Source organism: Gopherus evgoodei, chromosome 7 (assembly GCF_007399415.2).
Source record: "Gopherus evgoodei ecotype Sinaloan lineage chromosome 7, rGopEvg1_v1.p, whole genome shotgun sequence".
In the NCBI taxonomy this organism is placed as follows: Eukaryota; Metazoa; Chordata; order Testudines; family Testudinidae; genus Gopherus; species Gopherus evgoodei.
This window is the reverse complement of record NC_044328.1, coordinates 32,361,263-32,383,877: the sequence shown is the minus strand read 5'-3', so window position 1 is coordinate 32,383,877 and position 22,615 is coordinate 32,361,263. Positions and strand designations below refer to the sequence as shown.

Here is a 22,615-nt window from a genome sequence, read left to right as displayed (position 1 = left end):
TTGTATTGAGTCTTGGTATAATGTTAAAAAAAAAAGTCATTTTGCTAGGAGTAGAATAAGATCTCCCCCTACCACTTTTTAATCAATTGCCCTGTTGAATGAATGAGGTGTGAATGAGAAAGGAGTGGAAGGCAAGCACCTCCAGACAGCTGCAACCCTTGGAAAGGGGATGGAAGCCAGACCTAAGAATAATAAAACATGTCAAGTGGGCTTAGTAAAGAAGAGCAGACATATTGATGGCCTTGGTTAGAAGCAAGCACCATCTTTTGAAAACACCCTCTTTGAACAGCATTGAGATAACACCAGAAAAAAGCAGCACCAAGGAACAATGGACACAGATACAGATTTTAAATCTGGTATAGATTTGCGTGAGAGGGAAGCTGCTATAAACGTGAAGGTGTCTTGCAGAGGACCTTGAGTCTCGTCTTGTCAACATGGGAACATCAATCAGGATCGGCAGAAGCCCAGCTCCACCCCTCCCCCATCTAACTCAACTGGCCAGTGAAGTTAAGGGGAGCAACTAATTGGTAACAACAACAAGACGGAGTGTGCTTGTGTGAGTGCATGAGTGTAATATATATCATATGCATAAGATACAGTGTTAATTACTACATGTATTACCAGTAAATGTGGTGCTTTGCTTTATTCCCCCTGAAAAGATCCTGTGCAGTACTTTAAGTACAACATAGGCCAGCCTCCATGGGGGTGGGGAGGGAACAGTACCCAGCCCCCACTTGCCCCCAGCCACGGCTCTGGCTCCACTCCTGCCCCCAGACTCAGCTCCTGGCCGCAGCTCCATTCCCGAAGCTGAGGCTGGGGTCAGGAGCAGAGCCACACCCGGCAATGGGCCTGGCTGCTAGCTCCACTGTGGCCCAGCTGCGGCTCCACTTCACTCCTGCCCCCAGCCTTGGCTGCGCTCCCTGCCCCAACCCCACCTGCGCCCCCAGTCTCAGCACTCAGCTCCCAGCCCTAGAGGGCACAGACAGAGGTAATGGGAGGGTGGGGGGTTTGTAACCCTGAAAGGTTTGGGGACCACTGGTTTAGAGAAACTGACTTTGTACTAGCTGCAGTTCTTGCAGGTACAAATGCTCCTATAAATTATGTTACATTTGAGGATGTAGTTGCCATACTTGACACACCGGGTTTTGCAATATTCAAGGACTCACTCATAGTTTTCAGCAGAAATATAGATTCCATTTTTCTCTCGTGCAGCAGCAAGATCTCGTTTTAGGCGTTCAATCTCCTCTGTATATTCCTGTAACAAAAATGATCTGTAAAAGACCGAAGACCCCAGTTTGATAAATTACATTTCTACTTTGATTTCGAGTTAGCAAGTGGTTGTTACACTGTAAGATGTTACACATGCCATTAAAAAAATTTTATACGGAAGGTAAAATAATGTTTTAAGTGTTAGTACTGTTAGTTTCACATCTTGAAAGCAGTTACAGCATTGCAGAACCTCTCATTAAATAAATTTGATTAGATGTAAAGCGATAGTGCTCAACAGTAAAATTTAATTAGGCAGTGTCTAACATCTTAAAATAACCACCTATAAAGTTCTCTTACTAAGGGTCCGTTTTATCTGATATGCTGTGTTATCTGTCAAACCTTAATGACTGATCAACTGTATGAGAGTCTGGGATGCGTGTGTCTGAGTTGAAGCACACATTGTGTTAATATTTTGCCAGATTTGAGTTGGTATCATGTGAACAGGTATCCACATCAAAAGTTGTAACCAGTACCCTGATTGGCTATTTCAGCAAAAGGGCCAAAAGCTGAATCAGTAGGGACCGTTCAGTTAAGACTGAACACCCCTCTCATTACTAAAGTGGTGCCTACAGGACAGGGTGTAATGGTAACATTGCCAAGGCTCAGCAATTTGTCTGGCCTGACAGAAATAAATGTAGCTAGCCTTTAATTTGTGAAAGCATACTGGAAAGTTACCTTAATGAGAGCTTTTTTCGTCAGCTTCTGGTTAACTTCAGGCTTATTCATGATATTCTTTGCTCTATGTGCATATTCTAGAGTGCTCAAAGTTTCCTGTATAAAAGTGCAAAGACAGACACATGACCTCTAGATGAAGGTTTAAGATTTCAGTACTTCATCTGAACTTTTGTATAAAATTTACAGACTGCTGGAATAAGTATCCCACTAACAACAATGTAGGATGGATCAGCTTACACAAAGGTAGGCAGGGTCAAGTCTTTACCTCAAGATTTACAGATGCAGGAGAAACTGTGGCAATTATAGATGTTTTTGTACGCCCTCCAAGAGAATCCTGCAGGATTCTAGTGAGTTTAGATTCCCTGTATGGAATGTGGGGAGTTCTTTCTACAAGAGCAGTAATAACTCTCCCCAGAGTAAGCAGAGACTGATTGATATTTCCAGCTTCACGAGCTCTTTTGTCAACTGCTCCAGAACGACCAATGTTTTCACTTCCTGCAAGATCAACCTGAAAGGAGAAAAAAATGAAATCTGTAACAACTCACTTGTAAAGCTGAAGATAAAGAAGGATTCCCAAAATATCAATATGCCACCATGTGTACAACCTAGCTTCCCTAAGACCTAGGAGCGTCTATTGTATATTCTTCTCAATGGCTTCATAAAAACATAAGAGCTGCCATACTGGGTCAGACCAATGGTCCATCTTTCTCCAACAGTGGCCTGTACCAGGGTTTTAGGGTGGCAATTATGAATAGGAAAATTATGGCCTGATCCACTCCATCTTCCATTCCTGGCTTTTGGTAGTCAGAGGTTTAGGATGACCCCAAGTACGGGGTTGTGTCCCTGACCATCTTGGCTAATAGCCCTTGTTGGACCCATCCGCCAAAAAAGAACTGGATAAATTCATGAACCCAGTTATACTTTTGGCAACCACAACATCCCATGGCAATGAGTTTCACAGGTTAGTTGTGCACTGTATATAAAAAACCACCAACTTCCTCTTGTTTGTATTAAACCTGCTGCCTATAAATTTAATCACATAACCTGTTTTTTAAATGTATGAAATACACCTCAATCAGTTGCTTGGTTACAGGCCCATGCAGTCAAATCTGGTAAAGCTGGTTCCCCTAGGCTACAGCCAGCAGAGTTGTCTTATAGTGCTTCCATTTGAATAGAAGACCATCCAGATTAATGATTCCAGATTGCTCTCTATTGTTAGTCCTCTGCTGGGTGCAAGTATTTCTCCTGACACCTCCTGGAAGACCAGTCCAAGATGAAGGCACAAAGATATTTACAGTCAATATAGCATTCACAAAACAACTCTGAATTTGGTATAGTTACATACAGACATATACTAATCAGTGACACCCACCACTTATTTATGCAGGACACAAAAAATGCATGGTCTAACAACATAGGGCCAGATTTTTAAGAGTTATAGACAAACCGAGAAGGATTTTCAAAAGTATCTACGGCTATGTCTAGACTGCCTACCTTGCAGTGGCACTGCTGTGATACTACAGCGGTGCAGCTGTAAGGTATGCAGAGTAGCTGCTCTATTCTGCCGGCAAAATAAAACCACCCCCAATGAGGGGCAGTAGCTTTGTTAGTGGGAGACCATCTCCCACTGATAAAGCACTATCCATACTGGTGCTTTTTGTCATTAAAAACTTTTGTCGGTCAGGGGATGTTCCTTCCCAACTCCCCGCCCCCAACACCCCTGACTGACAAAAGTATTAACAAAAGTGCAGTGTAGACATAGCGTAAGTGCCTCTCCTAAGAATTAATGTCAGTTGTTTAACTGAGACAATGAGGCAAAGCTTTATTTTCTTCTAGTTTGTTATTCTTGGATTGTCACCTTCATAGAACTCTGGAGTTTAATGCAGATACTTACCAAGTTTAGTTTCCCAATTTTAACAAGCTCTTCTCCATCTATTGTAGTTTCTTTCATGTGTATGGTGACCGAAAACACAGAGTGTGAACGACTGCAAAATAAGTCAGTCAGTTTAAAACAGACATCCCAATAAAACCAACTTGTCTTCTTTTTGCAAGACAATCACTTATGAAGTGCTACTGATATCAGTGGACTTGTACCAGGGATAAGTTTGGCTCATTGATTTTTATAGTGGGCACTTATCTAATACATCATCTTATTTTACTAAGCACGCTTCTAAATAGGCCCTTTAAAAATGAGATCCTCTGAAAGGCACTAATATATTAACAATATAGAAGGGTCAGTATCAGAAAATTCAGCCCAACGTTTAGGTTTCAGGAAAAAAATTTATGAAGACATAAAAGCAATAAACTCTACAAATATTTTTATACACTCAACTTATGGAAGCGTTAAAAAAAGAAAACAAACAAACATGCCCTGTAGTGTTTGTAACCAATGCACTAGGTACACACAGGTATAGTATTGGAGAATCTGAAAAGCATTTTTATTGTCCAAGCTATGTAAATGCAAGCAAGCAATATTTAGTGATAAAAATTTAGAATTCAGTTTTTATCTAAGACATTAGTAAAGCTTACGACTTATTTTTAGCTTGACAGTATCCCATTTACAAGTCTCACCACCATTGTGACATTGGTAAGGGATATGCAATAAACACTGGAGACACCACTAATGTGCAGATGCTTGTCTGAGAACATACAGAAGGGTGGCTAGAGAGAAGGAAACTATCTTTCCAAGAAAGGCCTATCATCTAAGTGACTACAGCACACCATAAGTATGTGATCTCTGTAGGGATGTTTACACTACAAACACTATATCTGCATAGCTACATTGCTGTAGCTATGTCAGCATAACCTTGTAGCATAGACACATTCTACATTGATGGAAGAGGTTTCCCCCAATCAATGTAGGAACGCCACCTCTCTGGATGATAGCTACATCAACTGAGGGCTTGTCTACATCAGAAAGTTGCAGCGCTGGTGAGGGAGTTACAGCGCTGCAACTTAGGAGGTGTACACATCTGCAGGGCACCACCAGCGCTGCAACTCCCTGTTTGCAGTGCTGGCCGTACTCCCGTTTTGTCTCGGGTGTAGAGGATCCAGCGCTGGTGATCCAGCGCTGGTAATCAAGTATAGACACTTACCAGCGCTTTTCTTGACCTCCGTGGAATAAGCAGGTATCCCAGCATACCTGAGGAAGCCTCTGGTAATCAAGCTGGTCTCCTTCCCCGGCTTGCTCTCGCGTTCCCCGAACCCCGAGCAAGCAGGTCTCCTTCCCTGAGGTTTGCTGGGTGGTTCCGGGAACGCGAGAGCAAACCGCGGCGAAGCTGGTCTCCTTCCCCGGTTTGCTCTCTCGTTCCCCGACCCCCGAGCAAGCAGGTCTCCTTCCCTGCGGTTTGCAGGGTGGTTCGGGGAACGCGAGAGCAAACCGCGGCGAAGCTGGTCTCCTTTCCCGGTTTGCTCTCGCGTTCCCCGAACCCCCCTTGAAGCCGCCCAACAGCGCTGCAGTGTGGCCACATCTAACACCACTTGCAGCGCTGGTTGCTGTAAGTGTGGCCACTCTGCAGCGCTGGCCCTATACAGATGTACTAATACAGCTGTAACAACCAGCGCTGCAAAATTTTAGATGTAGACATACCCTGAGTCATTCTTCCATTAGCACAGTACATCTACACTGAGAGTTAGGTCAGAATAGTGAAGTAAGGTCAGGGGTATGGATTTTTCATGCCCCTGACCAACATAGCTATATCAACCAGGCCTATATTCCAGGGGGAATTAGTTTCAGTTCACATTAGTACATGACACAACACTTTTCACTCACTCACTCCTAGGGCAATCAGGCTTTTTATTTACCTTTTGCCTAGCCGGGCATTTGTCCCAAAGCTTCAAAAGCTAAACGCAGTACTTGAGTTACTATTAAGTGTCGTTATTCTAGGTACCATATTGAGGAATGTTTTTTCCTTTGTGCATGTTGGCAGAGGTCTGGTAGCATTCTGATACTTGTGTTGACTGGACATCATGAGTGAGTGAGGAGGCCGAGTCTAGAAACAGCATGCTGCCCCTCAAAAAGAGCTACCTATGCACATGACCACACAGGCATTTTGCCTACCTGTGTCTTCCAAAGGCAGAATGTTTCCAGGTGTGCCTGTGTTGTGTTGCACTCTCCACATCCTGCCGGGTGATAGGAGGTGTGACTTACAAAGCCACAGTAGAGCCCTAATCTTGAGAGCCTAAACTAATATGGGGACCACAAGCTCAAGCAGCGTTCAGTGTAATTTCAGAATCTTTGACTGTTTTGGTCACACCAGGTTTGTTACATCTAAAATATTACAAGACAAAAGTTTTGTACCTAGAGTATGCATTCATGTAAGTAGCTGCAGTTGTTCTTTTCGCTGCTCCTCTTTCCAAAATCTGATACACTTCATCCTTGTTGTGTACAGTTATTTCTTCCAATCCTTTGATAATCACACCCCTCTGTCAAGACAGGAGTTTATGTTACACATCTTTTTTGTCACACATCTTTATTTAGTCATTCCAAGAGCCCCACTTAAGTTTTAGAATTTGGATTTGTACCTTGTTACGGGGGTCATCAAACATTTGAAGTCTCTCCCCTACATCAGGAGAGGGATTCAAAAGATCAAAAAGCTCCTCATTGTAGATTTCCAACAGGGAGACTTTCACAGAAAATTCCGTACCATTGTCTGAAAGTTTTTCAAATATTTGATGCAGTGTACGGGGGATTATACCAGCTAGTGGATCCTATAATTAAAGCACAGATGAGTTTATGAAATACCAGTGCCAAGAGAAGACCAAAGGGACAGTGAGCATAAAGAGGAGACCTAGGTTTAGGGAAATCAACATAACTTGTTTTAAACATGAGAGTGACACAAATGGACTATTCTTCATAGGATAATTTTCAGAGCTTGTAGACAGGTTTGAAACAAAATCAGGTTTATCTAAGAGAATATTCATAAATTTAAAAAAAAGATGTTTAATGGTAAACTCTTAATGTTAGAGTAGGTGAGTCTGAAATGAGAGCTTCAGCGTACTTGCAAGAGACCAGTTCCAACCAAGTTTTCATTAGCTACAGCTAGCCTTCTGCAATATACTCACATTGAATTACAACTCAGCTAACAAGCTTTTAATAGGGGGTCAGATTTACCTCTTCCCATGTATATTCTTCATTAGGTGATCTCTCCCCTTCCATTGTGAAGGTTTTCCCTGTACCAGTTTGGCCATAGCTGTGTGGCAGAATTTGAAGATTAAAAGTATATACTTGAAACTGAAGTTAAACACGTTAAGAAAGTAGTTTGGGGCACTTACGCAAACACAGTACAGTTGTATCCCATAATAACTTCATCCAAAATAGGACATACAACATTCCGGTAAACCTCAATTTGTTTTGCTTGAGCTCCGAAGACCTGTTGAGGCAAAGTCAGTATATCACATTTAGCTACACTCTGATGTGTTTCCCCACTTGAAATTAGTACATAGTACAACTCTATGACTGATTATTTAGAGGGAAAATTTTTCCAGCAGACATCTAGAAGTCAGTGACACAAAGAAGAGTTACCATATCAAACGTGTAAGTCTTCCTTGCTGCCTTATCGGTTACTCCTCCAGTACGGACGCTAACTTCCTTTCTTGCATGGTCACAGTCTACAACAGCATGAGAGTTTGCTTTGCGCTCCGACACATTAAAGGGCCTAAAAGACAAGATTTAAGAATACATCTTTCTCATCAGCAAGGATATGGATCAGGTTTGACTAAGTGGTGCTTGTATTTTGGTTTAAAAATCCAAAAGCAGCATAGCGCTTGTGCAGTATAATCAACAAAATGTACTTGCTTAATCTAGGAGAAGTTTCCCCCATTTATCCTTAAACACTAAAGAGTGTACTTGATGGATATTTGGCATGTTTGCGGCTATTTTGCTGTTTGTGCAAGCATTTTCAACAAGTTTATTGCATCTAGAACACAGAAGAAACACATACAATAACTAATGTGAACTAAAAAAGTGAAGTTTTATTTAGACTTGTCAGTTTGTCTAACAATATGCCAAATTATATTTCACTAAGGGTCAAATATACTGCATAATTCTTATTGTAAACATCTTTATAAGAAAATCTTGAATGTAGCGTAATCCACCATGGATCCCTAGCAATACATCTAGTCATCGTGACTTCTCAGCAGTGGTATTCATCCACAATTTGAAGAAAAAGGCCAACCTCCTACAAAGCACGGGCAATTGTGTAGTGTTCTTACATGGAGCTGTGAAAGAAAGGTTTTCTTTTTGAACAGGTTATACCCTAACGCACACATTTTTATTAACGTTGTGAATAGCCTTTCACTTAGACCAAAGACCAGGAAACAATTTGGTTAGCTAAAAAGGCAATGGAAGAAGTTGTCCAACATGGTTATATAGTAACTACACTTCTGTTAAAGTTGGTTTGATATGGGGGATGGACTAAGTTTCTCATTGGACTGATTGCTTGAGTACAATTGAGAAACGAGGGACTCAACTTCATCCCATGTTGATGGCCTTGGGGCAAAGAATATCTTACCCAATTTTTAAGGCACCACGTAAATTTACAATGCTTATAAATGGAGCAGTAAATAGCACCAGAACCATTTGAATGCCGATACATTATTGCTATTATGAAGACCTACTCACAAGCACTAACAAAAAAACCAAAAACAATTTTTTATTTTTATTTTTTTTTTTAGCAAAAGAGCTTTCCAGATATTTGAAGTGCAGGGCAGAGATGAGACGTTGCTTAAGGGATTTTTGGGAAGTTCGATAGAAATATGATTTGTCATTTAATGAGTTGCTGTCTTCAAAGGACAGGAGCTACTATAAAGTCCTGGAATGGAGTTCAGTCCAAGGGACTAGGTTGCTATAGGGATGTCCAGAACTGTGTGAATAACCCTAACACTAGACTTATGGAGCCAGTTAATATTTGCAATATATACTGATGTTTAGCAACGATGCAGAATGGAGTTTTTGTCTGTTAGTTTGTTGTGTGCTTGCTTGCCCTGTGCCTGCTTGATTGAAGTTTACAATGTAGTCTCTTCTGGGGGCTGTGTGCTGCGCCAAGCAGCCTGCTAGCTAGGCTGAGAGCTAAGTAATGAGGTTCTAGCCTGCTATCCTTTGATCCCTAGTCCCTTGACAAGGGGGCACGGGTAATTCCGAGCTGACTGGGGTTTAAAAAGCCAGCTCCTAAGCAACCAGAGGAGCTAAACAAAACAGCAGAAGCAAACAGGATAGTTTTGAAAAGGAGCATGACAGCGAGCATGAGAGCCATATACATCTAATACACACACACACACACACACTTTAGGCCAATGATGGCCCCAAAAAAACAAACCAAACCCCTGCAAAAGTAAAAATAAAGCAGGCAGAAGTCCAGCAGCAGAGTCGGGGCTATCCAATTTGTTGCACTGAATGCAGCATGTAAGATTAGCAGCCTTGTGGGCAGGTGACATATGTATGCCTTTGGAGCAAGCAACTCATGCCCCTTAGAGAGAGTATGGGCTCTTGAAACCAGAGTGGCTGAACTGGAGGAGCTAAGGGAGATAGAGGTACATAGATGAGACTTTCAGGGACACAGTAGAGTAGTTCCCCACCCCCGTGGTGTGAAAGCCTCTGTGCCGTTGAAGAGCATAAACGTCTCAGGGAAGGCAAACATCAAGATGGAGCAAAGGGAAACAATCCCATAGTTTGTACCTTCCTTCCAGATGTCATGGTATCCTCTTGCAGTGATGAGAAGGAACCCCGTTTATTAGGAAGAGACAGGCAATAGTAATAGAGGATTCAATTATTAGAAATCTAGATAGTTGGGTTTGAGAAGACCGGAAGAACCGCATGGTGAATTGCTAGTCAGGTGCAAAGGCTGCAGACCTCTCAAGACATCTAGATAGATGTATGTGCAATGCTGGGGAGGAGACAGTGGTCATGGAACACGTAGGTACCAGAGACATAGCACATGGTAGGAGAAAGGTCCTACTAGTGCAGAGGTTCTCGCAACAAATTTTTTGGTGGCCGCTCTGACAATTTTTCCTAAAATACTTTATTAACTTTGGGGAAAACAAGTCCAAATCATTGTAATTTATTTATGTAGGGGTTTTGTGTCTCCGAGAGGGGATGGGGCTGAGGGGAGGGCCCAACTATTGTTGGTGGTCCTGGGGGAGGGGCTGCTACTCCCCTCCTCAATCACCTTCCAGAAGGCTGTGGCCACAAGAAAAGCCCCTGGTAGCCACATGTAACTATGGTAGCCGCATTTGAGAAATACTGTCCTAGTGGCTAAATTTAAGATGCTAGTTAAAAAGATTGAGATCTAGGGCCTCCAGGGTAACATTCTCTGAAATGCTTCCACTTCCATATGCAGGGCCAGTTAAGACAGGCAGAACTGCAAGGTTTCAACATATGGAAGGGATGGTGGCATTCAGAGGAGGGATATAGGTTATTAGGAACTAGGGAACTTTTGGGGAAAGGAGGAGCCTATACAGGAAGGATGGGCTCCAACTAAACCAAAATGAATCAGACTGCTGGCATGTAAAAATAAAAAGGTCAGGGGGATGGGGGAAAGCAGCACACAGTTCAGACAGACAGTACTGATGGGAGGATTTATTAAAAGGGATACTCTATTCCCTGGAAAAGAGAAGAGGATAGAAGTTGATGAAGTGCCAGTGGGAACTGAAAAAGAAACAGTCAAACGAAAGAGTCCCATGCAGTCATCACAAAGACAAATAAATATTGAGAATTTTTACAAGCATTTGTATACAAACATTAGAAAACTAAAATGTTAAGCTGGGTGAATTGGAGTGCCTGGTATTAAATGAGGATATAGATATAATAGGCATCACAGAAACTTGGTGGAACAACAATAATCAATGGGACACAGTAATACCAGGGTACGAAATATATAGAAATAACAGAGTAGACTGTACTGGTGGAGGTATGGCACTATATGTAAAAGAAAACAGAGTCAAATATAGTAAAAACCCTAAATGAATCAAACTGTACCATAGAATCTACATAAAAAGAAATCCCATGCTTGAATGATAAGCATATGGAAGCAGGAACATACTACCGACCAAATGATCAGGATGACGACAGTGACTGTGAAATGCTCAGGGAGAAAAGAGAAGCTACCAAAAAACCCCCAAACCCCTAAAATCAGAAAACACAGTAATAACGAGAGATTTCAACTATCCCCATATTGACTGGACACTGGTCACCTCAGAACAGGATGCAGAGATAAAGTTTCTAGATACCACCCATTAATGACCGCTTCCTGGAGCCCACAAGGGGAAAGGAAAGTGACACACAGGATCTGGTCCAAGAGATGAATATAGCTGAACTGCTCAGTAATAGTGATCATGATGCAATTAAATTTAAAATCATGGGTGGGGGGGAGAAGCTGTGGGGCACAGGGGAAATACCAAAGAAACCCACCACTGTAGTATTTAACTACAAAAAGGGGAACTACACAAAAATTAGGAAGCTAGTTAAATGGAAATTAAAAGGAACAGTTACAAGAGTAAAATGCCTGTAAGCTGCATGGACACTACATAAAAATACCATAAACAGAGGATCAAACTAAATGCATACCCCTAATAAAAACAAACAAGAAGAGGATCAAAAAGGCCACCATGGCTAAACAGAAGCAGAAGCAAAAATACATCCTTTAAAAATTGGAAATCAAATCCTATTGGAAACAGAAATGAGCATAAACTCTGGCAAGTCACATGCAAAAGTATAATTAGGAAGGCCAAACAAGAATTTGAAGAGCAACTAGCAAGACACAGAAACTAACAATAATTTAGTTTTGTAATTATTTATTTAAAAAAGGAAGCCTACCAAACAATCAATCTTTGTACCAGATTACTAGAAAATAGCTAATGTAGCATCAATTTTTCAAAAAGGCTCCAGAGGCGATCCTGACAATTAGAGGCTGGGTAAGCCTAACTTCAGTATCAGGTAAATTGGCGGAAACTGTAGTAAAGAATTATCGGAGACACAGATGAAGAAAACATTCTGAGGAAGAGTCAACACTGCTTTTATAAAGAGAAATCAGGCTTCATCAATCTATTAGAATTATTTGAGGGAGTCAAACAAACAAAGATTGTTAGCTTTGTTTAGGATAGTAAAATTCCATTTCCATCTACATGGAAGAGGGTATAAAAGACCCTGGAAACATCTGTTTTGTCTTCAATTCCTGTTTCATTTGTCTGGATTGGATTTCTAAAAAAGAAGCTCTAAACAAGGACTGATGACCCCCAAGCTGTTTGGATAACTTCGAGGGAGATTACCCTGCAGCACTCCTACCCCTGGGAAATAGACTCAGCGGCAAGGCTGCACGTGACCCTGACACAGCAGAAGGCTTGGGCCTGGCCCAGAAACACCTCAGGGCCCTGCCTCTCTGTGCCAGGTGCACCAGGTTTGAGGCAGGTAAGCTTAACCAGGCAGGAGCCAAGTGTGAAAGGGCTGAGTGTGGGGGGACCTAGGTGTGGGGGGAGAGGGTTCTGTGCTGGACAATCTGGGTGCAGACAGCTCAGTGGGGGGATCTAGGTGTGGGGGGATCTGGATGCATAGAGGCTTGGTGGGGGGGGGGGGGTTCCAGAGTCAGTGGGACTCTTTAGAGGCTTCCAGGTGAAGGCGGTTGGGGCTCAGCAGAGGAGTCTGGATTTGAGGTGTCAATGGGGGAGTCTGGGTGCTGAGGGAGTAGGGCTAGGTGGGGTGGAGGTCTGGGTGCAATTAGTTGGGGTCACTGGAGTGGAGGTCTGGATGTGAGGGTTCAGGGTGGTGGGGCTCATCAGATTGGGGGGTTGAGTGTAGGGAGCTCAGTGAGTGGTGGTCTGGATGCAGGGACTGAGGTTCAATGGGGTAGAGTTCAACTATGGAGTGCTAGGGGGTTCTGGATGTACAGGGTGAGTCTTGTTGGGGATGTCTGGGTATGGGAGGTCCAGATGCATGGGGAAGCAGCTTCCCATACAATGACCCCTCCCCCCACAGCTGAGGCATGATGGGGGAAGGAAGTAAGGGAGGATGCTCAATTTCCTGTAGCTGGGGGAGGTTTCTGGGGGTGAGTCTGACACAGCACCAGGCATTCCTTGCAGGGCAAGAGGAAGTCCCATCCTCTCCTGTCTCCAACCTAACTATGACTAGCAGCTTATCCCAGCTCAGGATAGGAGCCACTGGCTCGGGTGTCCCCAGCCCCGCAGTGATTTACCTCTCTGTTGGCTGCTCCAGGTGCCTGAACTGATGTACCTTGCTACTAGGGTGTGGTGCATGACTACTCTTGCAGCTTCCCTTTGCTTCCCTGGCAGAAATTCATTTTTCTGCGGGGAAGTAAAGAAATCTGCGGGGGCCATGAATTCTGCACACATGACACATTGACAACAGAGCGATTATTGGGTAAGATTTGAGAGCTGCCACCTGATGTGCCAAGGCTACCTCTGCTCCTGCTTTGCCTGCCAGCTCAGGACTCCAGCACCCTGTCTTGCTGAGTCAGACACGCTCGTTTGCTCCAACACAGACCCAGGGTCTGAATTACTTGCCCCAAAGGTGCAGGCTTCATTGAAAGCAGCTTACAGAAGTGTTCTTGTCTTTAACACTCAGATGCCCAACTCCTAACGGGGTCTAAAACCCAAATAAATCCATTTTATCCTGTGTTAAGCTTATACAGGGTAAATTCATGAATTGTTCTCCATCTATAACACTAACTCTATAACCTCCCCCAGGTATTAATAATTAACCCAGAGTATGTAATAAGTAAAAAGTGATTTGATTAAATACAGAAAGTAGGATTTAAGTGGTTCCAAGTAGTGACAGACAGAACAAAGTCCAAGCAAAATAATATAAAACATGCAAGTCTGAGTCTACTGAGTACAGGCAAAAATCTCACCCTGAGAGATGTTTCAATAAGTCTCTTTCACAAACTGGATGCCTTCCTAGACTGGGCACAGTCCTTTTCCCTGGCACAGCCATTGTTCCAGCTCAGGTAGTAGCTACGGGATTCCTCATGATAGCTGCTTCCCTTTGTTCTGTTCCACCCATTTATATATCTTTTGCATAAGGTGGGAATCCTTTGTCCCTCTCTGGGTTCCCACCCCTCCTTCTCAATGGAAAGACACCAGGTTAAAGTGGATTCCAATTCAGGTGACATGATCACGTCACTGCAAGACTTCATTACCCGCTTGCCAGCACATGTATACAGGAAGACTTAGGCCACGTCTACACTACAGCATAAAATCGAAATTATTAAAACCGGTTTTATAAAACTGGTTTTATAAAATCGATTTTACACGTCCACAGTAGGGCACATTAATTTGGTGGTGTGCGTCCATGGTCCTAGGCTACCATCGATTTCCGGAGCGGTGCACTCTGGGTAGCTCAGTAAAAGAATGAGACCAATAACTTCGATTTCCGTCCACACTAACCCTAAATCGATATAGTAATATCAATTTTAGGGTTACTCTTCTCGTTGGGGAGGAGTATAGAAATCGATTTTAAGAGCCCTTAAAATCGATTTAAAGTGCCTTGTAGTGTGGACAGTTACAGGGTTAAATCGATTTAACGCTGTAGTATGGACCAGGCCTTACAGGTAAAACAGAGCCATCTGAAGTCAATTGTCCTGGTTAATGGGAGTCATCAAGATTCCAAACTACCATTAATGGCCCACACTTTGCATAATTACAATAGGCCCTTAGAGTTATATTTCATATTTCTAGTTTCAGATACAAGAGTAGTATATTTATACAAATAGGATGATCACACTCAGTAGATTATAAGCTCTGTAATACCTTACAAGAGACCTTTTGCATGAAGCATATTCCAGATAAATTAGCGTATTTTTATAAAATCATAGAGTGCAACATCACAATATTGACCTGGCTTCTTGAGATCAGAAGGACCCTTTGTTTGATGAAATGGGTTTTCAATAACCACTGCATCTTTGACTTCATGTTAACCAGTGTAGTGAGACAGAAGCAGTGCTCCCTCTAATTTTTCCCCACACGTGTGCGGAATGAATTTTGTTATGTGCGCCAATATGGAGGTGATGTGTGACACATCACCTCCATATTGGTGCACATAAAGTTCATGTGGTGGGGGGTGGGGCTAAGGAGTTTGACGTATGGGAGAGGGCTCAGGGTTTGGGCAGAGAGTTGGGGTGTTGGCTCTGGAGTGGGGCCAGGGATGAGGGGTTTAGGGCTGGGGCAGAAGGCTGAGGTGCAGGGCTCTGGTTGTGGGTGTGAGCTCTGGGGATGAGGGGTTTGCGGTGCAGGCTGCCCTGGGGCTATGGTGGGGAGAGAGGACTCCTCCCAGATCTCTATCCCTGCAGCAGCATCCGGGCTGAGGCCATGGGGTGAGCGCCTCTCCTCTGGCCGTGGCAGGTCTGGGCTAGGTTGCGGCAGAGGCATCTCTCCCCGCCACAGCCCTGAGTGCCTGTGTAGTGCTTAATAGGCTGCTGTGCAGTCATGCAGCTTAGCGGGAACTTAGAACAGAAGTTTACTTTTGTTACTGGCTTGGTATATCTAATGGTAGAATAACCACCAGTTTGGGGTGGGCCTGCCCTATTTTTCAGCACTTCGTTCTGAATCTGGCATTCTCCGCTGTGACCCACTGAGGTATGGTGACACTACTCAAAAGATCTTGGAGTCATCTTGGATAGTTCTGTGAAAACATTTACTCAACGTGCATCAGCAGTCAAAAAAGCTAACAGAATGATAGGAACCATTAGGAAAGGGATAAAGGAGGATTTTATATTATATATATATAAAAATCAGTGCTGCTACGTAAATCCATGGTATGCCCACATCTTTAATACTGCATGCATTTCTGGTGGCCTAAACTCAAAAAAGATATACTAGCATTGAAAGAGGTACAGAGAAGGACAACAAAAATTAATATGGGTATGGAACAGCTTCCATATAAAGAGAGGTTAAAGAGACTGACTGTTCAGCTTGGAAAAGATATGACTGAAGGGGATTATGCTAGAGAGCTATAAAATCATGAATGGTGTGGAGAAAGTGGATAAAGAAGTGCTATTTGCCCCTTCACAAAGCACAAGAACCAGGGTCACCCAATTAAATTAATAGGCAGCAGATGTAAAACAAACATAAGGAAATACTTCTTCACACAATGAACTTGTTGCCAGGGGATGTCATGAAGGCCAAAAGAGTAAATGGGTTTTAAAAGAATTGGATGAATCCATGGAGGATAGGCTCACTGTGGCTATTAGCCAAGATAGTCAAGGATGCAACCTCAGCCTGGATAGCCTTAAGCCTCTGACTGCCAGAAGCTGGTACTGGATGACATTAATTGCCCTGTTCTGTTCACTCCCTCTGAAGCATCTGGCAGTGGCCAATGTCAGAAGACAGGATACTGAACTAGATGGACCATTGGTCTGACCTAATATGGCCATTTTTATATTACGTTCTTAATAATCCAGTGCTAATTGAAATCAGGAAGGGAAGTGGTACACTTGAATCTTGCCCCAAAACAGGCAACTTCAAAAGCTATACTCCTGTTTTGGAATATCCTTGGTTTACATGACCCTCAAACCACCAGCAGCACCATATATAGTTTTAGGTCAAAATCTCATTGAGAGTCTCATTAAGTGTTTGCTTGCTAATCACAAACAGAGATTAATAAAAAACCTCTTCAAAAACATCCTCTGAACCCATTATTTCATAAAGTGAAAATACAAACACTAGTTTGGCCTTACCTACACTCATAAATAGCCCCACTGCAATCAGTGTTACTATACTGACTCCGAACCCTAAGCAAAGACAAAAGCTGTGTTTACACTGCCACTTTCAGCTCTAAAACTTTAGTTGTTCAGCAGTGTGAAAAAAACACACACCCCGAGCGACAAATATTTTAGCACTGAAAAGCGTCAGCTATGCTCCCGATGATAAAGCTATCACCCCTCATTCGGGTGGTTATTTTTTTTAATCACCGAGAGAGCTCTTCTCCGGCGATAAAGCGGGACTACACTGCCCATGTCACAATGCTATAACATGGGCAGTGTAGACATACCCAAAGATATGCAGTGGTTGGCAAACGACTGTACTAAAAGCTTTGCTTGGAGCATTTTTTTTTTTGTACTCTTAGGCGTCAGTGCCAGAACATTTGCACAGACTGCTGAATAATGTGTATTCCCAAGTGTATTTTAGTGGTTCTCTTCATTAGTTTATGCCAACACCTTATAAGAAATTAGACAGGACGCTCTTCAAGGTGGAAAGACGTCTATTTTGTCTTGTATAGGACAAAGCACACCAGCTCTTTAATCGTCACCTATAACCCCACATTGAACCATTTGAACTAGATTACGTAAAGTGAACCATTTTGTTCAAGATCCTTTAGGCCAGGGGTAGGCAACCTATGGCACACATGCCGAAGGCGGCACGTGAGCTGATTTTCGGTGGCACTCATACTGCCTGGGTCCTGGCCACAGGTCTGGGGGGCTCTGCATTTTAATTTAATTTTAAATGAGGCTTCTTAAACATTTTAAAAACCTTATTTACTTTACATACAACAGTAGTTTAATTATATATTATAGCCTTATAGAAAGATCTTCTAAAAACTTTAAAATGTATTACCGGCACACGAAACCTTAAATTAGAGTGAATAAATGAAGACTCGGCACACCACTTCTGAAAGGTTGCCGACCCCTGCTTTAGGTACTGAAGTGATACAAAATTGAGCTGGCTATGAGGAATTTTGTAACATTGCACATCTCCAATGGAGTCTCAGAGTTACAACATATGGTACATTTATTAATACAATATGCAGTACATCCACATTTAAGGTCCAGAATAAAGGGCAATCTAAACATGACAGCTCTGACATCACCCAAGGTATAATCTGGACTGATGAAGAGCCATGTCCCCTAAATTTTCCAATCTAGGGTGGGAAGCTGAAAGCCTGGTCTCTCTGCTCCGCTGGCAGCACCCTGCCAGGAGCCAGCTGCCCCACTGGCTCTCAGTAGGCAGCCTGGAGCTTCTGGCCTCACCATTCCATGCAGGAAGATTGGGGGAAGGGCGGGGGGAGGGCCACCCAGGGCGTCTCACATCCAAGGAGCGGAGTCCAGCTGTCCCAGCTTCTTGGGCCACCCCCTGCCCGCTCCTTGCTGGAGGCTAGGCAGCCATGTCTATTTCACAGGCCCAGAGCTATGAAACTGACAAACCATCCACCATTCCCAGCCCAGAGCCCTGGTGGATGCCCCCCAGGCATCTCACTCCGGCTTCCAGCTGGGAGCAGGATCCCGGTTGCCCAACTCTCCAGGGGAGTTGACAGCTAACAACGAATGTAAAGAACACGGGGTCTACAGATACTGAGTCGCCCTAAATACACTGAAGCCTTGGCTACACTGGCGCTTTACAGTGCTGCAACTTTCTCGCTCAGGGATGTGAAAAAACACCCCCCTGAGCGCAGCAAGTTACAGCGCTGTAAAGCGCCAGTGTAAACAGTGCCCCAGCGCTGGGAGCGCGGCTTCCAGAGCTGTAAGCTAATCCCCACGGGGAGGTGGAGTACGTGCTGCGCTGGGAGAGCTCTCTCCCAGCGCTGGCACCGCGACCACACTTGCACTTCAAAGCGCTGCCGCGGGAGTGCTCCCATGGCAGTGCTGCACGGCTGCAAGTGTAGCCATACCCTGTCATAAGACCTACACCTTTCCTTGAGGTGGTTTTTATTATGTCAGCATAGCTGGGGAGTTCTCCCCAGCTATGTAAAATATACATGGCTGCCTGGCTCCCAGCAAGGAGCGGGCAGGGGGCAGCCCAAGAAGCTGGGACAGCTGGACTCCGCTCCCTGGGTGTGAGACGCCCTGGGTGGCCCCCCCCCGCCTTTCCCCCCATCTTCCTGCATGGAATAGTGAGGCCAGAAGCTCCAGGTTGCCCACTGAGAGCCAGTGGGGCAGCTGGCTCCTGGCAAGGTGCTGCCAGCGGAGCAGAGACCAGGCTTTCAGCTTCCAAACCTAGATTGGAAAATTTAGGGGACATGGCTCAGCCCCAAACTAGTTCTCCAGAGACAAAAGGCTAGCAAATGGGCAATCACCAGGTTAAGTGGCCATTCTTTGGCAGGAAAGAGGTTGATGGCGAAAAATCTACATCTTGACAATGAAACACGGTGGACAGACCACAAAGACTGTCTCCTGAACCCCAGCCAGAGATGATTCTCAACGAAGAGAAATAAATATAAAAAAGGAGAGTTTAAAAAATTCCACAACAATGCTGTCATGTAAGAGTACTGTTAGGCTAATGTTAACTTGTCCAATTAGTCTTACTTTAATATAGTTCAGGCATTTATTTTCTTTGAAGGGATAAGCATACCTTGATAAGACATGCATTTGCAAGTCTGAAGCTCATCATGCTTTGCAAACATATCAGGCCTGGGCCAAGACTAGTCGCCATGTCCCAGACTTGAACGTCTGAGAAAGTACTTAAAAATGGGCGCTTTAGTTAAAATGTCCCTTCAGCCAGAACTACCTCACCATTAAATCCACCCTTCTAATGCTTTACACAGTTTTGACCACGGGAGTCTTTGGCAGCCTCCTCAGGAGGCCCCACTAGCTATTTGCCCATGGCGGTAACAGAGAAGCACACGCCGCACAGGTAGGGTGACCAGATGTCCCGATTTTATAGGGACAGTTCCCGATGTTTGGGGCTTTGTCTTATATAGGCGCTTATCACCCCCACCCCCGTCCCGATTTTTCGCACTAGCTGTTTCGTCACTCTCCACCCAGGAGAAGCAGTCGGGGCGCACCGGACCCGCTTACCTGCATCTCACAACCACCTGGATATTCTTGCCTTTCTCCTCTTTCTTAGCGCCGCCTTGGGAGCTCAGGGCCGCCGTCGCCATTGTCGCGGGGAGCCTGCGGAGGGGAAGGAAGCGGTGAGTGCAGACTAGCTGCTCTCCAATCCGCGGACAGAGCTGAAGAGACAACAGAGCGCGTCCCTCTCCCCGAGCGCTCTACAGCCCTGCCCGACAGCCCAGGCGGGGGAGCATCATCCCCCTCCCGCGGGGCCCCGAGCGGCGCCGTGCCCCGCTCGCGCAGGGAACCCGGCGCCGAGCACAGCGGCAGCCAGCCACGGAGCTCAGGCAGGGTCCCCGGGAAAGGGGGGACCGGCCAGCCCAGCGCCCCCGCGATTAGCGCGCAGCCTCTTTCCCCAACCTACTGTCGCCACCCGCCAAGCTGCTCCGGCCGCTTCCCGTCGCTGTGCGCCTAGCCAGGGGCGCCCCTTTCCCTCGACAACTTTGAACCGCGCGCCAGGTCTTCCGCAGCCAATCAACGGAAAGCCGCGCGGCTCGTGGTGCAGCATGGGACTTAATTTAAATTTCGGGAACTTGAGGGCAGGGTTGCATTTGAACTGACGTCACACCGGCGTGCGGGCGACGCACTCCTCGGCCGTGAGCGTTCGGGACTCGAACCAGGTCGCTTACGCCCCACGAAGCAATGGCTGCTGGGAATGGTGGTCCCCTTCCCCGGAGCACTGCATGCTGGGAGTGGTAGTGTCTGCCTGCAGGTGGTCACTTGGTTCCAAGAAGGGATGCGTTGCGTTGCGTGCTAAGGCGAATCTATCCCTCTGCAGTCGGATCGGGCAGCGCGTACTCTGCACTGTCGCCTCACAGCAGTTGTATAACTGTTGTCGGGGGAGGGTTTGGTTTGGGGACATTATTACAGCTGTATTCGGTGGTTGTAAAGGTATTTGCTGCACAGGAAGCCCATGCGATGTAACCCTCCAAAACCGTTCCCTGTTGTTTTTCTTTCCTTACAGCAAGAACAATGAACAGACGCTCCGGTCGTTCAGTATCTCTCCCTACCCCTTGTTGTACTGTAGGAAGCGGAACAAGGCGGCTTTTCTACCTTGTTTTCAGATCTAGTATAATAGATACAATATAAGGGTCTACTTTCTACACAATATAGTGGGAGCAGCTGTCTCTCGCTGAGGGCATTAGTCACTTCACTGACTTGCTTTCAGACAGCAGTTTCATTACTAAAAGTAATAGATATGGCATAAGAGCCTGAATAAACTAGAACCGCACAATGACAAGTATTGTAGAATTCTGAAGTGCTGGAGCAATAGGCAATGAGGTGCAGTCCCCCGATCAGAGCTCCTTCACAGACCACACAGACAAGAAAGAATGGATTGGAATTTTGCAAGGATGCATTTTTATTTGGCAAATGGCGACATGAAACAACTTCATCACTACTTTGTACCACGCCTCTTAAGAGTTAAAACAATGTCTGCAAGAACCAAAGATACTGAAGTCTCATGCAAAGGCACTAAGAACAAGGCATAAGAATCATCCACATAGATCTTTATATATGAAAGGCCATTACTGTTGAGCTGCTAGTCCAATCCTAAACAAATGATCCTGGTTCATTCTAAAAATAGGCTGAGGATCGCAAAGACCAAGACCAAAAGCGACTTTACACTGATTAATACAAGGTTAATTTGCAGCATTTCTGAGGCAGCATTACCTACTGGCTTCCACATAACATTTAAGTTTAAGGATGCTGCTAAAATGAGATCCATCTGCTTATACATTACATATTAAAAATACATTTAAAAGAAAATTACTTAGCTTGCAAGTCAAAAGTTAGTAATGCCAGATTCACTTATCCTTGCAATCTTAATTCTTCCCTTTTGTCCATCAAACCTCTGCACTGAATGAGGCAGGGATCATGTAGAAAAAGCATTTAATCATGTAATTAAAAGACTATCATAAAGTATATGCAAAAGTATGTCAAATTAGGCTGTACAGGAGACTATAGCTCTGGTATTTCCTAACTTCCTAGTTTTGCAAAATAAACTTTGCAACCAAAATAACTTTATTTTAATGTAGGTTTTTGGTATGTAATTTCCTAGGCTGGTGTGTTGTTTAGTTTTTTAAGGAAAACTAAAAGCACAGAAACAAATTCTGGCTGGTTTACAGAAAGAGGCATCCAAATGGGAAAACTAATAGATACAAAAGCAACACTGATTGCAACTATATTCTGATTGAGTCCACCCTTATTCCCAGCCACCTTCTACATTCTGTACCTGCTAAGCGTAAAAATAATTTGCACAGCGAAGTGTGTCAGGGCTATAGCCTGATCAAGGTATCAACAAGTATATGTACATAAACATGTAGATTATGTGCCGTCACTTACACTTTATAACAACCCCTTTGCAATATTCACTGTGAAGGAGAAGGCTGGATCTGAAAATTAACTTCTACCTTCTGCTCCAAGTTCTGGCTGCAGTTTCTTTTATGGTATGCGAGGATGTGCAGCTCTGATGGAATGTCATAACAGCACCAGCCATAATTTGGCTCATAATATAAGACAATTACTAAAAAAATACAGGTTAGAGACCTATAAACAGGTTAGAGACCATTCAAACTCCCATTTAAACCATAGGAATCTATTTTAATGGGAACTGGATCAGGCCTTTTGGTATTTAGGCCTTGTCTATGCTAGGAAAAATGATACTTTAGTCAATCAAGCTAGCTCAACATGATTGAAAAACCCAATTTAACACAAGTGTAGACCCAGTTTAACACCTTTAGCTCTATTTTATGTCAGTTTATAACGTAAGCAGAACCTTTTTTCCTAGTCTAGCCAAGACAGAAGACACAAAATGAACAAGAAGGAAATGGCATTTTGCAAGTAAAAAAGATACTTTTAAAATTGGGAAAGAGGTTCAAAAGTAGTTAGTTGTTTAGGAA

At 44.1% G+C, this 22,615-nt stretch overlaps 1 protein-coding gene across 5 annotated transcripts in view; it reads right to left on the bottom strand.

Annotated features, from left to right (window-relative positions):
- KIF11 (kinesin family member 11) overlaps positions 1 to 22,615 on the bottom strand; it is a 49,021-nt gene that overhangs the window by 14,679 nt on the left and 11,727 nt on the right. Inside the window, exons 1-11 of one of the 5 annotated variants that reach the window (XM_030568924.1) lie at positions 20,080 to 20,784; positions 19,680 to 19,775; positions 7,469 to 7,601; positions 7,219 to 7,316; positions 7,058 to 7,136; positions 6,469 to 6,654; positions 6,245 to 6,369; positions 3,839 to 3,929; positions 2,210 to 2,452; positions 1,945 to 2,040; positions 1,167 to 1,255 (exon numbers count right to left, since the gene is read on the bottom strand). In XM_030568924.1, coding sequence (XP_030424784.1) covers positions 1,167 to 1,255; positions 1,945 to 2,040; positions 2,210 to 2,452; positions 3,839 to 3,929; positions 6,245 to 6,369; positions 6,469 to 6,654; positions 7,058 to 7,136; positions 7,219 to 7,316; positions 7,469 to 7,601; positions 19,680 to 19,762 — 1,223 coding nt within the window. In that variant the 5' untranslated portion in view covers positions 19,763 to 19,775; positions 20,080 to 20,784. Of the gene's footprint in view, positions 1 to 1,166; positions 1,256 to 1,944; positions 2,041 to 2,209; positions 2,453 to 3,838; positions 3,930 to 6,244; positions 6,370 to 6,468; positions 6,655 to 7,057; positions 7,137 to 7,218; positions 7,317 to 7,468; positions 7,602 to 19,679; positions 19,776 to 20,079; positions 20,785 to 22,615 lie in introns of those variants that run through there. The other 4 variants (XM_030568925.1, XM_030568922.1, XM_030568926.1 and 1 more) reach the window with 4 other exon arrangements.